Source organism: Aulostomus chinensis, chromosome 9 (assembly GCF_037954235.1).
Source record: "Aulostomus chinensis isolate RoL2024-O1b breed Wild chromosome 9, RoL_Achi_v1.0, whole genome shotgun sequence".
Classification (NCBI taxonomy): domain Eukaryota; kingdom Metazoa; phylum Chordata; class Actinopteri; order Syngnathiformes; family Aulostomidae; genus Aulostomus; species Aulostomus chinensis.
The window spans coordinates 9390395-9408700 of NC_141328.1; the positions used below are offsets into that span (position 1 = coordinate 9390395).

Genomic DNA, 18306 nt, shown 5'->3' on the forward strand with positions numbered 1-18306 from the left:
TTATTTTGTCATTTGTGCCCTTTGGTCCCAAAATGTGCCTTCTACATTTGGCAATGGAGGTAAATGTTCCCCCAGCACACTCTCATTATCTCAATCCTCACTAGGCTGACGACAGCCCTGGCCTCTCTGACAGCATTTGATGCTCTTTGGCTCTTTTTCTCGCTGTGTCACAATTTCTTCCACTTAAGACCTCTGTTTTTGCATGCGAAAAGGATTTTGGTGCACTACATTTTTTTTTGTCTCTTAATTTTAGGCTGCTTTGCTTTTTGTGAGCATGTGCGTTTGAACATTTAGTCACATTAGTTGTACAAGTGATAGTTATTCCGCTTGTTCACACATGAGAAAAATCTGGAGCGGAAACTCCTCCAGAAAAATGATTTCATTATAATTGCATCACTTTTTTTTTTTGATGACGTTTTTTTTCCATATTCAAGAGAAGCAACCCCTGAAAGACAAAATGTCAAACTTGCAATTAATTAAATATTTTTGTAGTTATTTGAGTTTGGTTTATTAAAATCAGCTGTGGCCTGCCACCTGCTTGACTTTTTCCTTGACTGGGTTAACATATATATGCGTGTAATGACACAAGTAAATGAATGAGAGAACATCAAAAAAGTGAGGTGTGAGATCACGTCGCTTGAAGCATCAAATCTTCTACAGCGAACCTCTGATCTCTCCCCGTTTGCTCTGTTTGGTTTTCAACATGAAGGGGAATGCTGAAGCAGATAATAAAATAGTCTACAGTAGAGTCTCTGGGTACTGAAGTCTGATAAAACAATAGGATGGTGGTAGAGAGGAAAAATCAGCAAGGAGCAATTTTTCTGTGCCGGATTGTTCTCTTTGATCTGGAGTGCAGTGAAAGGAGGGCATTATGTAACGTCTTCGGCACACACATGGCCGACTGTGTGACTGCCAAACACACAGGGGGGGTGGTGGTGGTGGGGTGCTGTGGCAAAGAGGGGAGGTAGACTGACAACAGGAAAGAGATAGGACAACCGAACTATTTGATGGACACAAGAGAAGAAAATACCGCAGCTCAAATTGGTGTTGGGTCACTTTCCTTATTAAGGCTGCTCAGTGAAGCCGATGTAATGTCGGCCTTAACAGCCCTCATAATGAGACATGAGAATGCCCTTTAGTGACGGTTCAAATATTTATATGCTGTTCATTGCCCAAAACCCTGTGTCTCAATACAAATCCTTTCCCTGCTTGTTAAGAAAGTACATTTGAATAATTACATACGGTCTTAATTGTGCAAAAAATATGGTCTCTAGCAAACCAGCAAAAATGGCCCATCATTTGTAGTCATTCTCTTAAAGCTATACTGCAGAACATTACTTCATAAACTCTGCTGTAGCTTACTCCATCATTGCTGTTGCAATTGTACAACAGTGGATACATTGTTTTGAGTGTCAAAAAAACCTCTGCAAACAGAAGTGTTGGGAAGGGGGTGGGCAAACTAGGCAATATCACTGGGCCCCAGGCTGGAAGGGGCCCCCAAGGACAGCTGATTACATTAGTCCATCGCAATGACAGGAGAACCCCCTTAAATTATGTTTGGAGAATGAAATAACCCTTAAGGTTAAGTAATGATGAGTAAGGTGTGTGTGTGTGTGTGTGTGGGGGGGGGGGGGGCTAATAATATTTGGTTGTAAAGTCAAGAAGAGATAAATATTAGGTACAGTAAATATCTGCATCTGCAAGTAAGGGTTAAACAGAAGAAGTCTCAACCAATGAAGTTGTGAAATTAAGACATTTACCTGATAGAAATTAGTTTAAAGAGATAGTTCACTCAATCATGAAAACTCAGTCACGACCCTTCTGCTGATGGAAGGTCAGGGGAAGTTTTTTACACCACAAAACACTGCTGGAGTTTCCCAGGAAAAGGTCTTGCAGTAACCTACCAATGAATCAAATGAAGGGAGACAAATTTTCAAATATTAAAAAAAAAATTATAAAAGCAAAACATGTCTTGATGCTGCTAATCCGAAGTTAGCCTCACTAAAACATTGTGTCATGGTTGAGCTAAAGGCTACATTGAACAATGAGGCTAAAAACAAGGTTTCGGTGACAATTTCTAAAATAAAAAAACTGGTAAACTGAGGCTTCAGGACACTTGGATTTCTCCAGACAAGCAGTATGGAGGTGTTTTTTTTTTTTTTTTTTTAATTCTTTAAAAATTGCTGACCTTTCACTTCAAGTGAGATTACTGTAATGTCTTCCTGTGAAACTCATGCAGTATTTTTGCAGACTAAATAAACTTCCAAAGGCATGAGGGGGAGTAGATACTGACTGAATTTTCATCTAACAACCATTGTAAAAACCTCTAAGGCAAAAGCTTGTGTGTAAGAGATGTTCATTTATATAAATATATGATGCACTTTAGCTTTGTATAAATATCAGCGTAGTCATGCTATTGTGCAGCAGATGGCCCATAAAATCAATCATTCACTGATCAATAAATAATATAATGGTATTGAATTTAAGCCAAGTGCATTAGTAGGAAATCGCTGGCTTTGTCAGGCACCATACGGCCATACAGCAGGCCAAATATGAACTGCAAAACAGGTCAAAGATGTGGCTGAGACAGCATGCAACACAAAGGAGAAATGTATTAATAGGATCCTGCCAAAGAGCATGCGTGTCATACAAGTGGGCCTCATCAAGGAGTTAACTGATGGAAGGAGGAAGTGAGGATAAGAGCGATTGGTAGAGTGTGTCGGTGGTGTGTGCCGCTGAAAACTGATGTTGAGACGGCCTGACAGGTGCTGTTTCTGTTCATTGGAAGACTGTGATCCAGAGTGACCGTGTTGTCTTCCCTTCCCTCCACAAAGGTTATGCCATTGCCAGCAGTCCACATGACACAAAGAATGAGCCACGATTGCTAGATGCTCATCAGGTCACTTTTTATATCCATGAGCCTGCAGTCAATCATTACATTGAAGAGTAATATCTGGTTAAATCAGTGCTGGATCTAAATATTTCCTCTCTAGTTTGGACCTATAGTGATGCTGCAGCTGCATTTTAGAAATGACGTACTTGGTAATCTGGTGTGTTAGGCTGTCAGCTCAGGGTGCATGATCTTGCCAGCATGACTCAAGTCTGCCCGTGAGCTGCTTCCTCTCCCTGTGCATCTACTCCAGTTGCTTGTATGATCTATTTTAGATTCTTTTGCCCAAGGATGTGTGTGCATCCTCACAGCAGAGAGCCACAGAAATAAAAAGAGGAGGGGGAATAGATAATGTTCAAATAATCTACAGGCAATCATGCAAATTCCCCAGATGTTGGGCACTCAGGGATGCTGCACATTGGGGTGCAGTCTTGCATTCTACTCAGGCACAACAAATGTGGAATTATGCAAACGACAGATCTCTATCAGCCATTTGTGCAGAGTAATATGTAAGCAATATGGGAGCCAACATGTGTGACACTACAAGGAGCGCTTTCCCCATTTAGCCTGTAGTAAAATCATGCATTTATCCAATTGGATTAATTATAACTCCATACCATGTCCAAACCGTTTTCATTGGTTCAGCACCTTTACGTAACCAACAGAAGAAAATGGAGAGGACTGTGTTGTGTCTGAAAGTGGCACAGTCCATCCTGTTACACCAATAAGAGGAGCGACAGAGAGACCAGACCTCCATTGCAAGCACAGATGTCATGCTCCTTGTGGCCTTCACACATTGAAAGGTCCAAGCTGAATTTAGCATGACCCTGATGTGTCATCTTGATTTAGACACTATTGTCATGTCGGCCACCCATGCAGTCTGATATCTTTGTGATTCTGTGTGCATCAACGATTGGTTTTGCACGAGCAGTAAAATGTAGATCTCCTAACCATAATCCCACACGAGCCAGCTTCCTTGGAAGGCATGGTGCAGTAGAAGCAGGGGCATTGTGGTTGGTGAAAGGCTGGGTCTAATCTTGTGGAGGCAGTGGTCTGTTGGAAGGGTTTTTGTGCAGATTTGAGCCTGAGGGGTTAGAGTAACAACAACCCAAAAGAAGAAAAAAAAAAAGATCCTTCGAGTTTAAAGATTGCCTTATGAATGGTGCTAAGCAAATTCAAATTAGCAGGGGATGTACTCATTTACATTTTCATTCAGCTGATAAGAGTCTATTTATAACTTAAAATGTAACTATAGATATGCTAATCTAATATCTCCAGACATGTACCTACAGAGAAATGTTAAATTAATAATAATTTCAAACACTGAGCTCTAGAGTCGTGTTTGGTTATATGTACAAATGATTCAGTTCTCAAAAATAAAAGCAGTGTCAACAGATCTTGTTTACATGTAAGGTACATTTTCACATCACTGAGAAACACTGAAGAAATACTGCATCCACAGCAATCCATGATGCCGCTCATGTCTTTGTTTGATCTCCAGGGACTAAAGAATTTGGGGTGCCTTTAAAATGGTATAACAATGCCACCTGCTGGCTGTGAAAGAGAAGAACACCTGAACTCACAAGAAGTATCAATCACACGATCCCATTACAACATAATTACTGTCCTCCGCATTAGGGGTCTGAATTTCTTAATGCTGAGTCATCAAGCTCCAGATTGTCTCACTTTAAACTAGTGATTTTTTTTTTTTTTTTTTTGCCCATTAGTAATAAACTGGTTTTAAGTTAGCATGGTATCAAACCAGCCAAACAGCATCCATGGCCAGAGAGGCCAAACTGACGCCTCCTGCTTGTTGAGAACATGACACATAAATTGTGTCACACACACACACACACACACGCACACGCACGCACACACACGCACACACACTCATCTCTGTTAAGCAGATGGAAAGGTATTTAACATGCTGCTGATTTGAGACTACATTGTTTAAAGGCTTGACATTTTTCATCGGAATATAAGATCATCATTTGTCAACATCTTTTACACAAATAGGTTTTTCACTTTGTGTAGACTCAAAAATATTTCTACTTTTGTGGGCTGCATTTGTTTCACTCAAAAAGCCTTGCCTGACCTGGATATTCAGATTAGTAAGACAAAATCATTCTCTGTCTAAATGTGTTGTTCCTTTGTTCCTTTCTGCCATTTCATATCATTTCTTTGAAAGGGAGGCCATCCCTAAATAGAGTAATTTATCTTGCAACTACTTGAGCCACTATATTTTTTCTAGGTCAGAATATGACCAGTTCCACCTGATTGGGCCACATGAATAAATTGTGTAAGTTTTTTCAAACATCATTCATCAATCATTTTGATCAGTGAGTCAGCTGGCTCATCTTACCCCCCCCCCCCCCCCCCATCTTCATCAGAAGAGCAGCAGTGAAGAGGTTTTCTATAAAATAAAGTGCTTTTATGTGAATTGGTTTTGCTGACAACTTTGAGGCTCAACTATGTTTTTGGTTTCTATTCACTGTAAAAAGGGGACTTTGTAGCCTCTTCAGAACTGACCTTTGACCGGACACTGTACGGACATACATTCGAAGTCATGTGCCTATGTTTTTGATGCTTAACTGGCCTGTTAGAAGCTAAAACAAAAACTTTTAAAAAAGAAAAGAAATATTTAAAGAGCAGTTGAAATTAGCATAAATTAATATATCACAGGTGATTCAGGAATGTACTCACATATGATCAGACTAACATTTAAGGGCTCACAGGAAAAACCTGCTTGTCCTTCTCAAACTGCAACGGTCCAAAGCATGAGGAATCATTTCATTTCATGATGCAGTGTTTTTAAAGTAAAACAAGGCGTCTTATTACTTGCTTCAAGGACTGCTAAGATCAGGGTGACACCTCCTTGTGTCAATCATGCAATTTAGAGGAACAAATCTACAGTAAATGCGACTCATTTACTCTTACAGTTGTGTCTGAATCAAAGTCAATAATACCTGGTCCCACTCAGTCCACAAAAGGTATCTGAAAAAGGCCATCACTCCTTAATGTTTACTCTCATAATCAACACTGAGGCAAAACATTTGAAATATTTCTGTCTTTCATTAAACTGCACCTTTAAGACTTAACATGTGTAAATATTGGGTACGGTGGTGCAGTAGTTAGCACTGTCGCCTCACAGTAAGAAGGTTCAGGGATTGAGTCCCGGCTCGGGCACAGGATCTTTCTGTGTGGAGTCTGCATGTTCTCCCTGTGCCTGCGTGGGTTCTCTCTGGTACTCCAGCTTCCTCCCACAGTCCAAAGACATCAAGAAGGGACGAGGCTAATTGAGACTCTAAATTGACCGTAGGAGAGGCTGTGAGTGTGAATGGTTCTCTGTCTCTATGTGTGTTGGTCCTGTGATGGACTGGTGACCTGTCCAGGGTGAACCCCGTAGCCACTGGGATGGGCTCCAGCCCCCCCGCGACCCTTAACAGGAATAAGCAGAAGACAATGGATGGATAGGTAAATACTTTATGGTGGAGACAATTAAGTTGTTCAGTGGACTCAAAAAAAGAATTAATAAAAACTTATACAGAAAACTTGTGTCCCATAGGTCAGCTCATACTTCAGTTTAGTATTCAGAAATACATGAAGACAGTTTATAAGGATATTGACCTTCTTTTCATGTGAACATTGGTTGCTGACAAGGCCAAGGCCGCTTATAAATGTCCTGTTTAGACTTGCCCTCCAACCCCAGTTAAGCTGAAATCAACAAGTTTTTGCTATACAGCTGGTTACATCAGATAGGGTGAGGCAGCATGGCTCTGAGGTAGAGCGGCCGTCTAGCAACCAATGCGTCGCTGGTTTGGTCCTTACTTCCATCCGTGACCATGTAAAAGTATCCTTAAGCAAGATACTGAGCCCTTAATTGCTCCTGATGGCCCTGCTACAGACTGGCAACCTGTTGAGGGTGAACCCAGCCTCTTGCCCAATGTCAGCTACCTACCCAACCCTAAACAGATATGCGGCATGGAAACTGGATGGCTGGAGATAGGTGTAAATTCATTTCCACAAAGTAAACCATGTAACAAAAAAACAGCTAGAAATGTGTTTGGAAGAGGAAGAATTAAAGGCAATAGAAGGTATTTCTGTTTTATTTGGAAGACATTAAGTACAAAACAGTGGCATTTTCTTCCAGAGAAATATTGACATCTGTGTACAAATGTTTATTATTTCTCTATGTGGTTGACACATGGAGCAGGTACTTTCTGCAACCAGTCTTCGAGATACAGGCAGTCTAAATATAGCAATTAAATAACAACGGGCAGACACCCCAGACATATTACTGAAAAATCAACTTGTGTCAAACAAGTAGATCCAATGATAATCCCTCAATTCCACTGTGGTACAAACAGAAAGCTTAAAACTCTTTAAATGGTTATTTCTGAGGTCTATCTGACCCTGCACCAAGGTCTTTGATCAAGACTGTTGTGTTCCTGCACTTTTCATTATCTGACAACTGTGGGATAATAATAATAATAATAATAATCAACATTTAGATTGATGAAAGGCATGGTTAAATGCTAATAAACACCCATGCTACATATGAGTACACTACTCTTTATAGAAACAAAACATCTAAGATCATTCCGCGCGGCGCAATGATGGTCTTATGAGTGAAATAAAATATAAAGACAGAATAGAGTGTAACAATTTTTAAACCGTAGATTTGTAATACAAATGTATATGCTTTCACAGAATGACATTAAAAAAGAATCTATTGAATTTACAATACCATATCTTATTAATCAGTGTTGACAAATATGTTAAGGTACTACAAGAATTTTAGAAGGGTGAGAAATTAAGCAAAACTACAATAAAACAAACAAACTTTGCGACACACTTTTTCTCCATGTTACAGTATTTCACCTTGATTTAAATGGTCTCAAGAAAATGTAGCACTATTGATTAGAATTACAATTGACGTGGCTGTAATGATGCTGTATATTTGTCTACTTGTGAACTAAAGACATTGCATTTGCATTCAAATCTTAGTTTTAATAAAATTCAACTGCTTTGTCAAAGAACCAATGGAAACACCCTTTGCTGGTCACGTCACTAAGAATTTCAGTTATACTTTACCAAAGGTTAAAATGAAACTAACATGTTCAGAATAAATAAAGACGTTGCTTTCGAGACTGTGTTACAGAGGGTCAGATTTAGCCGTTTCAGTCATGTATAAAGCTATAGCATCCATCTCTACAGACAAACAATGCAAAGTAGCCTACTAAACTGCATTCAGGCAGCCTTTCCAGAGGCTGCAATTTGAAGATGGATGCCAAGATGCACACCTACATATAGTAATGAGGACCAGATACAAAAAAATATATTGAGTACGACTGTACCAGCAGTGAGTATTCTAAAATGTTAGATAAAAAATAAATTCTGAGTAAATATATAGCATAGAATACAGTTTGTGATAGAATCCAGCAATTTGAAACATGCGTTTGAGTCAAACTATTATGACTGTTATTAGTTTACTAATTGATCATATAGATAGAAGACTAAAAGTATTTAGTTAACTGTGGAGTGAAGTCCAGTTTAGGATAATAAAAGATAAAAGAGTGTCTTCAGAAAGCAGGGGAGTCCAAAGCCTTAATTGCATTATCACGATTTCAAAACACAAGATGCGTTCTTCAACAGACGCTCCAACTGAAACAGGTTACCCGCTACCTCAACCGTTGGAAAAATGTAATAGTGCAAATGAGACTTGGCAGTCCTTTTCAAGTAACATAGATTCAAAAGCAGTCTAGTTTTAGAATGAAAATTTCAAGAATGTTAGCATTCATAAAGAAAACAACAATGAAAGACGAGCTATGGCTTGTATGCTGATGGAGAAGGCAGGGAGTTCTTTGGCTATCAAGGCAAGTAAAGCAGAAAGTGAGCTGAAAAACTGACGACTGTTAGAATCTCATTATCATTGCAAAATTAAATCTTTGATTGTACAGCCAACACTGTCAACTCCACTATGCAATATTTCTGTTCTCTTCAATAGAGATTTTGCCAATTGTATAGTACAAGTCTGAGCTGAGTGTTCTGAAAAATGGTTGACCTTTACACCCAGAGTGAGCATCTTATGTTGTACATTGTTCTTGGCTAAGGGAGGTTGGTGCACGGTAAGAAATGACAGTGAACAATCTCCACTCTCATGCAATCACTGAGGAAGGAATTGTAATGTATATGCTTCTCAGCCTCACGGATCCGCCTCTGGGGTTTGATGGCCTCCGCCCTTGGCCTTGATTTGAAGCCAGGCGTCTCCCAGTGCCTTTGCAAAGTGGTCATCCACCGAACCTGTGATAGACACCAAGTTGGAAACCGGCTCCGTTTCTTTGTAGTTTTTTCCAAGGCTGCGGCGGAAGTGTTCCTCAATCACAGGGTCACAAACTGCGTTAGCTAAAATAGAATGTGTGGGAAAAAGGAGTCAATATAAAATTGTTATTCCATAAATATATCATATACAAAAATACCATGGACAGGATTGCTCAACAGAGCCATTAAACACTGTAGTTTGAGAGAAATATGATCCCTATTCTTTGTTAGTAATGGTTACATCTTCCTCATGCATTTTCTTTGGCTGTTCTCAGTGAGCTTCTTTCACAGAACCCCTCTCAGTATGGAGGTCATAACATGCTAACTTCTGGTCAATCTCAGAGGTGCGTCAGCACAGCATAACGGCTTACCATTGGTCTTCCTCTCATCATTAGGTGGGCTAGGAGAGCAGCCATTCATGTGGCAGTGAGAGAGATTACAATTGCGGTTGCTTGCTGGGGCACAGGTGATAACTGAGGGACGATTCTAGAGGTGAAAAAAGTACAATGCACAATTATTACATGAATGAGTGAGTCAGAGTAAAACGTCTGTAATTTTATGGGCCATCAGAGGATAACTGTGTCTTTATTGAGCTACTTAACCTTTACACAACATTTCTGAAAACTGCTATCTTCTAAGTTTCTTTGTAAAAGAAACAGCTGTGTTTATCTCTTACACTGAAGTAGCTTGTGCAACTTTTGAGAAATTACTATTAAAACAAGGTCACATAAAATTAAATTTGCACTGAAGCTATCAAAACTACAAAGACAATCTAGTCACTGATATAATTACAAGTGTCCATTTGAAAAAAAAAAAGTTGTAGTCTAAATACATTGATTCCATCAGAAATAGAATTTTTAAAAATTTCCCACTTTTGAAAGATAAACTTTAACACTGAACTCCACTGTTCCTCAATGACTGTTTTTACTCTTTCAGCAGTTTTTGGAAAAAGATGGCAGCATTTCCCCCCCGACAAGTCAAAGATGAAGGCCGTCCCCATTGAGCCTGGATCTGCTCCATGTTCCTGCCTGTTAAAAGGAAGGTTTTCGTCGCCGCTGTTACCTGATGTGCTCGCTCATGGAGAATTGTTGAGTGTAAATTTATTGAAAGACTGTGGTACTAGACCTGCTCTACTTGTTCAGTTACGAGAGAACTCTTGTTGTGATTTGGAGCAATACAAATAAAACTGACTATACTTGACATATTGTTGGTTTTATGAACCTGCGACTTTGCATTTTTTTAACCACAATATCTACATCAATATATATTTTAGTACTGCATGTTAAATGTATTTACCCATGTGAGTAAAGATGCATTTTTAATCATATATCATAAGTACACTTTTTGATGGTCTAGCAAAAGTATTCTTGTCACTGTTAACATCAGATTTTCCCTCCATGAGTGCTAAACTGGCATACCTGCTGTCGTTCTATAATCCCGCTCATGACAGACCTCTCTCTGCTCGCAACACCAATGTCCAAGCTGCTTTTGGTCAGAGCCAAAGGCTGGTCAACAGCATATCCAGAGATGGAAGCATACAGATGGTTCCCATGCAGGCCATTCGAGGAGGAAGTAACATGCTCCACAGGACTGTGACTGAGGCTCCAGTGCTCATTACGGTTGTCTCCAGCAGAGGGCCGACCCCTGCAGAAAGACAGCAAATTAAACTATACTACCAACAGCTCCTCCTTTTCATCAGCAATTTGAATCTGCTTTAAAATTTAAATAAACTAGCCAAAACGTTGATATTCTTTATTAAAACAGCATTATAAATGGATTCCCCAATTACCATTTTGATTTACCACTATGAAAGATTATAATTAAAACACGCCGGGGCTGTAAAAACATTCACATATTGCATATTCACTCAAGGTGCAGATTTTCTTTGACTGCTGCAGGCAACTTTGGAAACATTGGCTGTGAACTCACTACAACTTGACCTGCCCATCACATGTTCATTACATGCAATGGCCTAACTTCATTAGAGAACTCAAAGGACAGATAGCCCGGCTGGTAGTCTGGCTATAAGCAATTGAGAGATCGACCTGTAAGTATAACGTGGTGGTGCTTCTAGCACCCCCGTCGCATTCAAATACTGGTTTTCTCAATCAATCAATCATTATATTTTTTAAACAATTCAATTTGAATGCCTTTTCTAATTTAGAATACTCATTGACAGTCCTTGTACATGAATTCTCCCATTGCACAGATGTTATGGAGTATCAGATTATTTGTCCTGAAATACATCAATTATTTCAGAATTGTCAGATCATGATTCAAATATCATATTGTGAGTTACTCTGTGGCTCCTACCACTTTGATATAAACTTGCCACATAGATCAAAGATGAATAACTGGGGAACATTCAGTAATGTCACAGCTGTTGCAAGCTAATAAAATGTATGTTTGAAAGAAACTTACAACTGAGTGGCAAACAATCTGCTCATTTTGGTCATGTGGTCTTCATCACAGTTCATTTGGTCGTCCATTTGTTCTTCACCATACTTCCGTTTGCTTGGGCAGTGTGGAGGAGGCCCAGTTATATTGGACATGGCAGTGGGAAGGGAAGGTGTCCTGGACTCGTCTGTCAGAAAGTCATCAGCAGTACACAAAATATTTACATTTGGTATTAAATCTCAAAACAAGTAAATCTTTACTAGAAATTGAAATAAAATATGACTGGATTATAACCTTGTCACAACAGACAAGATTCTTTGAGGCTTGTTTGTGATGTTTGTGATTAAACTAAGGTTTAATTACTTTCATTTTACGCTACAAATTAAAAACTTGAAGTATGAGGTCCACGTAACAGTATTAGACTATGCTGGACATATACAAAATATATGCCAGTTTATGAGATGCTATACACCTAATGAGGCATCTAATTAAAGAGGCTACAAAACTATAATTCAGATTTACCTGTTGACCTAAAAGAATTTAAGTAAACAGCTACATAGAGAGTGCTGAATGCCCTTGACAATTGATTTTCATTGTACTTTTTATAATATTTTTCCCTGAGTGTCTATTTTTCTGTTTCTGAATGTATGCCTGTTTGCACCATGGATCAGAGATGACTGAAATTTCATCTGTGCTCTATGTCGTGCATATAAATTATAAAAGCTGAATCTGACTTTGACTACGGAGTTGGACTTGGACTTACCCATACAAGCTAACAATCCCAACACAGATACAAATACAACACAAGCTCTAAATATTGTGCACTCACCACTGAAGAGGCTGTATAATCTCTTTAAACTTAATGAATCAACACCAAATTGATCACAGTAACCTTGAAACTTAAGTGGACTTACTCCCTTACTTTTCCTTTGCTGTTAAACTCAATCTATCCAGCACATTACTTTAATGACCATAAATGAATAGAGGTTAAACACAATGGGAATTTTCATCATATGATTTAACAATTACTGGGGAAATGGGAAACCAGGACAGGGCTGATGCCATCTCTGCAATTCTTTCTGGTCTCGAAAGATACAACAGGTAGTTCCAAACCAAGCAATCTGATTGGTCGAAAGACTTTCAGAACCTGTTTAAATCAACATAACAGCACACTTAGCTGTGCTCAACTGAAGAAGGAGATAAGATCTGATCTCAGCAGTGTCACTTGACCATTTTTCAGTGTGGCTCTGTGGAACATTTTACGTATATTTCATCATGATGAGCGACTCAAGCCCTCACTTAAAACATTTACAGTTAGCTGCAGCTAAAAAGCTGCTGAAGTATTATGTATTTAACAATTTTACGGTTCAATGGAAAGCACATTAACGCACCATGTTAGAGTGCAAGAGATAGACGGTTTGATTGCCAATCTATTCAGGACTTAACTTCAAAAGTTCACATGACTTTGTTGCTTACAAAGGAATTTGTGCTTCATCACACCAACACAATATTGAGTTCCTAGTGCAACTGTAAGTGATAAAGTATATCTTAATCTCACTTTTAAATTTAATGACTGCCTTAATATGAATACCAGCCTGTCTTAAAAGCAATCATGTTGTTTTTAATTTGGCTTGTTGTATTACTTTGTCACTCCATGTACTACACTTTACAGATATTAAATTTACAAGCAAAACAGGTGTATGCCAGCCATTTAAGGTCAACAAATGCCTTACATTCGTGCGAGTATCTCATGTTACTTACACAGTTCAGATTAGTAAACAAGCAAGTGATATGGTAGTATGATCTGATAGCCAAGCAGTCGGGGCACATACCGTTTGAATGTAAATGCTATGACCAAGGCTTTCGCAGTTCATTACCAAGTTGGCTGGCCAACAGCCAGCTGCCGCCAGCATTAATCACATCATGTAAGCTGCGAACAATCTCACTAAATTTCCTTCAGGAAATCCTCAATTCAATTTATACTGTTGATGCTCATTGTCAAAAGCAATCTTTGAGAAAAGAGAGGTAAGCATAATAGGGTCTTCGCCTGAAGTACCTTCAGGCTCAGGCCCTAATAAAAAGAGCTGGAAGAGATGGCACTGCAGCAGCAATGCTGTCTAGGGGACCAGGAGACCACACATGTAAGCTGCAGTATTTAGACAGGTAGCTGCTACACAGGTACAGGTAGTCCATGGACTACATGAGTATTATATGAGCTCTGCAGCTCATGTCATGTTTATTTCCTAATTAATTTGTTATACAGGACCAGCCATCTAATATACATATGCTTTTTAACATTGGGACTGCATGGGGGAGTGTAGTTGTATTCTTTCCAAACATTGAGTTGTGTTTTGTTTTTTTTTTAGTAAAAAGACAATGGCTGATGATTTTGGATGATAAAACCAAAAAGGTTAGCATTTTCTAACAAACATAGAAGATAATCCCTCCAATAGTACATTTAATATGATTTCTCAAAATATAATTAGAAGTTATAATGATGAAATTTCTTCAGCATATCCAATGAATAATCTGGGTACACATGTCTAGACAAACTCCATCTGAGTATGCAAATGTACAGTCGCTGTGAAACCAACATTATAAAAGACAGTTCCACTACTCTGTGTTTTATATTTCACGTAATGATGATAGAAAAGTTTAATTCAAAAGACATTACTTAATTTGTTGGGTATTTCAGGAAACTGCAACGTGTTGGTTAAAGTAAAAGTGAAGACACAAATTGTTGACGTATTTCAAAAATAAATAAATAGTGGCAACCTAACCTCCATAATGCAGTCTCCCGATGTTATTGTTCATCTTGTCCAGGAACTGAGAATTCAACAGGTCCATTCTAGTGAACAGCATTTACACGAACAGGCTAGCTGCTAACATCGACGTTAGCAGGTTAGACCAACTCAGAGCACAAGAACGTTTCTGTCAAAAAGAGAAGAAATTGGTAGTAATTAGATACAAAATGGGAACGCAACAGTGTCAAACACATCTTAAACTTCACGTAAGACCTTTTAGCCACGTTACCTGGGTATCGATATGTGCCCAGCGGACGGTAGCGATAGGAAGGCTAGTAGTACCCGTAAAGCTAACTACAAGATACACATTTAGGCTTGCTTTAACCAACTAAATGGAGTTAACTGCGACCGCCACTCAGCGTTTTACAGGATAAAACAGTATGGTCTAATGCTTTGATAGCGTTAAATAGTTATTCATTGTAAATGCGAACATTTTTACATGTTTTTTTTAATGTTAGCTTGCCGCTTTATTTTAGCTAGCACAATAGCTAGCTCTTCGCACACAAACTATAGTTAGCCACCAGCTAGTCGTCAACTTTGTCGTTAGCTTCCAGCTCCCGAGGATTCATCAAACTAAACTAAATAAACCAAACCTGGGTGGCTACTTACTGTTAATCTATGATGCGTTTAGTGGGCCAAAAATATTCCAAAGTTACGTTAAAAGTAAATGTTACTCACTTCATCAACAAATTTGGTAGTTTTACAGCCACAACAATAACATGGCTAAACTTGTAGACGCTGTCTGTACACACTGGCTAGAAGTCCTTAGACAAAAGGCTGCGACGGTCTGCCGCCCTAGTGGAGAAGACGTAAAAAGGGTTGAAGAACCTTTGTGGGCACAGCTCAGCACCAAGGCTTTTCGCTTTTTATTGTACTTATACCATGATTGTGTTACCATCAGAGATGGCAAAAGTACCCAGATTCCTTACCTGAGTAGAAGTAAAATACCTATGTAAAAATACAGCTTGAATAAAAGTAAAAAGCACTGATCCAAATATCTACTCAAGTGAAAGTAAAAAGTACAGGCTCTGATATGTTCTCAAAAGTACTTTTAAAAGTAAAAAGTATTTCTGTGGCACGATTCACTTGCTGCAAAGCTATCAAACACGGAATAATTTATATAGAATCTACTTTAGCAATGTTATTGTTTGAACAAACACTACCTGCCTAGTATCCTAATGTACTTCACCATATAGTCCTTTAGGCATTTAGGCATTTGTAATGTACACTTAAGATTGACACATCACACTTCTGGACATTGAATTTTGGACCAGGATTAGCTTCTGAACTATGATGTCACAAATCATGCTCATAGTCCCAACGTGCATGCATGCGCACATGCACACGCAGAAAGCCATTTCTCCTGCATCTTTCAAAACCCAAAACAGTTCACGCACATTGATCTTGGCGCCATATATATATAGAAAGTAACAAGCCTTTTTGGAAAATGTAAGGAGTAGAAAATATCGATATTTATGTTGAAAACGTAACTGAGTAAAAGTAAAAAGTCGTCAGAGAAATAAATACTTCTAAAAGTACCAAAAAAAATGTACCTAAGTACCTAATGTACCTAATGGAGTATTTGTACTTTGTTACTTGCCATCTCTGGTTACTATCTAACTTATACAGTCAATATTTCATACACAACATGTTAACTTTGGAGCTAACTCCACTAATTAAAAAATACTAACATATTTAACACAGTCAAAAATACATTCACTTTAAAAATTTAGGTGTTTCTAGGTAATGAATGGTGGGCAAAGAAAGACCCCATTAAATTTTGTTGTAGATCTGACTAATGGAGTCGATCAACAAATGATCATTTTTTTCAACACTGGGCCTCATTCATTAAATGTCCTTTAGTATAAAATTGCTCTCAAAAAGGGACAGGACATTTAAGCTATTTTAGACTTAAGTCTATGACGGGAAGCAAAACCTGCTGAACATTTTTATCTTCTTGTTCCTGGCATCTATTGTGCATCCTTTGTGTATCTCTTGTAACTGGCATGCACCCAAGCTTGCAAAGAGGGACACAATTTGTCGGTTCTCTATCTTGAACAGTGAAAAACAGTCCATATGGTCATGAAAAATCACTGAACTTGGAAATAACAATTTGAAAAAAATGCCCTGAAATGTTTTTGACAAAAATTGAAATGTAACAGTTTCAGAAAACTCATTTCCTCCATGAATACCAGCATATTGGAGTACACGGTTCAGTTAAGAGCTATCAAGAAAATCTCTGTGAATATTATTTACTTTAATGTGTGTTCATGTTTTATCAATCTACATAGTTTGTCATTAATTTTAGTAAACAGACATTTGCATATTTTTAACATGGATTTCTGTATATTTTAAAGAGACATTTCAAGGAATGTATGGTCATCAACCTGGCTGCTGACCAGATCTGACATCTTAGTATCTGAAGTGTTGGACTTGTTCATTTCAGGACTTCTACCCTACCCTACCACCAATCCATACCAATCCATCCATCCATCCATCCATTTTCTTCCGCTTATCCTGTTAAGGGTCGTGGGGGGGCTGGAGCCTATCCCAGTGGCTTTTCAGATGAGAGGCAGGGTTCACCCTGGACAGGTCACCAGTCTATCACAGGGCCAACACATAGAGACAGACAACCATTCACACTCCCAGTCACACCTACGGTCAATTTAGAGTATTAATCAGCCTAGTCCTCATTTGAATGTCTTTGGACTGTGGGAAGAAGCCGGGGTACCTGGAGAGAACCCACGCAGGCACAGGGAGAACATGCAGACTCCACACAGAAAGATCCCATGCCCGAGCCGGGACTCGAATCCGGAACCTCCTTGGTGTGAGGCAACAGTGCTAACCACTACACCTCCGTGCTGCCCTTCCCTACCAGCCAAGCTTTAAATATTTGTGCATGAAGTTAGCAATTGTAAACGTCAATAATTACAAATACAATGGGACACTCAGATCTATATGGATTCTCAGTCAGGAACACTGTCACATCAACACCCTGCTCTGTAGTGCATTTTGTAGATGGAAGTGTAGAGAACACAACACACTGTTCCTCACTGTTGAAGTCAAGGGTTCAAATTTCCCTCTGAGAGCTTTACAGTCTGTATAATTTGCAACACCCTCTATCATCAGATCCAAGTTAGGATAAGGAAAAACACCACAAAAAAGAAGAAAAAAAATAATTACACATGAGAAGCTAACCATACTAAATGGAAGGAAAGAGTGACATTAAAATTGCTATATGGAGAAACAGAAAGACACTATTAGGCGAAACATACAAGCTGTAATTACATATCATTGAAATGGATTCATCACATTTTGTTTTTTTCTCTTCCTGAAGTCCCTTTTCTGTGCCATTTGCTTGAAAGAAAGAAACTGGAAGTTTGTATGAAACCATGAGTCATAAATAATGATAGTAAACTATCTTTGTAGTAAAGTATCTTTGAATTTCAAAAGTTATTTCATTATATTTACAAAAGCATACTTCCCAAATATTCTGAAAATATGGGCTGTTTGTCATTTACTCAGAAAATCCACCACACACTGCTAGAATAATGTACAGCTTTTGTAGGATTCTCTAAATTTGTGAAATTAGCCTAATATTATTACGTCAACGGTAATATATGTAATCATGTATGAACTGAGTGCAGTACTGGCTTGTCTCCTTATCCCAGAGGGAGGGGTTGCTTGTCAGTCCCTCAATAGCTTGTTGAAATTGGTGAATTTTTTAATCAACTGTGTGAATGCCCAGAGGAAAATTGTGTGTTGAGAAATCAGGATTTAATTTCTTCCTCATATTGATATTTATCTAATCGATCCATAAATGATCTTTTCTTAAACTCCTTCATTTATATCATGCACATTTATATTGTTGTTAACTAATTTTATAGTCACCTC

General features: G+C 38.6%; 1 protein-coding gene across 2 annotated transcripts; it reads right to left on the reverse strand.

The window, feature by feature from the left end:
• Window positions 1-6971: 6971 nt before the first annotated feature.
• Window positions 6972-15481, reverse strand: vgll4a (vestigial-like family member 4a). 2 transcript variants are annotated; one of them, XM_086213608.1, is made up of 7 exons: window positions 15342-15481; window positions 15022-15207; window positions 14389-14539; window positions 11633-11795; window positions 10630-10855; window positions 9583-9697; window positions 6972-9295 (listed from the first exon to the last, which is right to left on the reverse strand). In XM_086213608.1, exons 3-7 carry the CDS (start codon window positions 14468-14470, stop codon window positions 9096-9098), a joined length of 786 nt encoding a protein of 261 aa, XP_086069734.1. In that variant the 5' UTR covers window positions 14471-14539; window positions 15022-15207; window positions 15342-15481; the 3' UTR covers window positions 6972-9095. The 2 variants fall into 2 exon arrangements, with proteins under 2 accessions (XP_086069734.1, XP_086069733.1); XM_086213607.1 differs by having other exon boundaries at window positions 15091-15207; window positions 15342-15480.
• Window positions 15482-18306: the final 2825 nt, after the last annotated feature.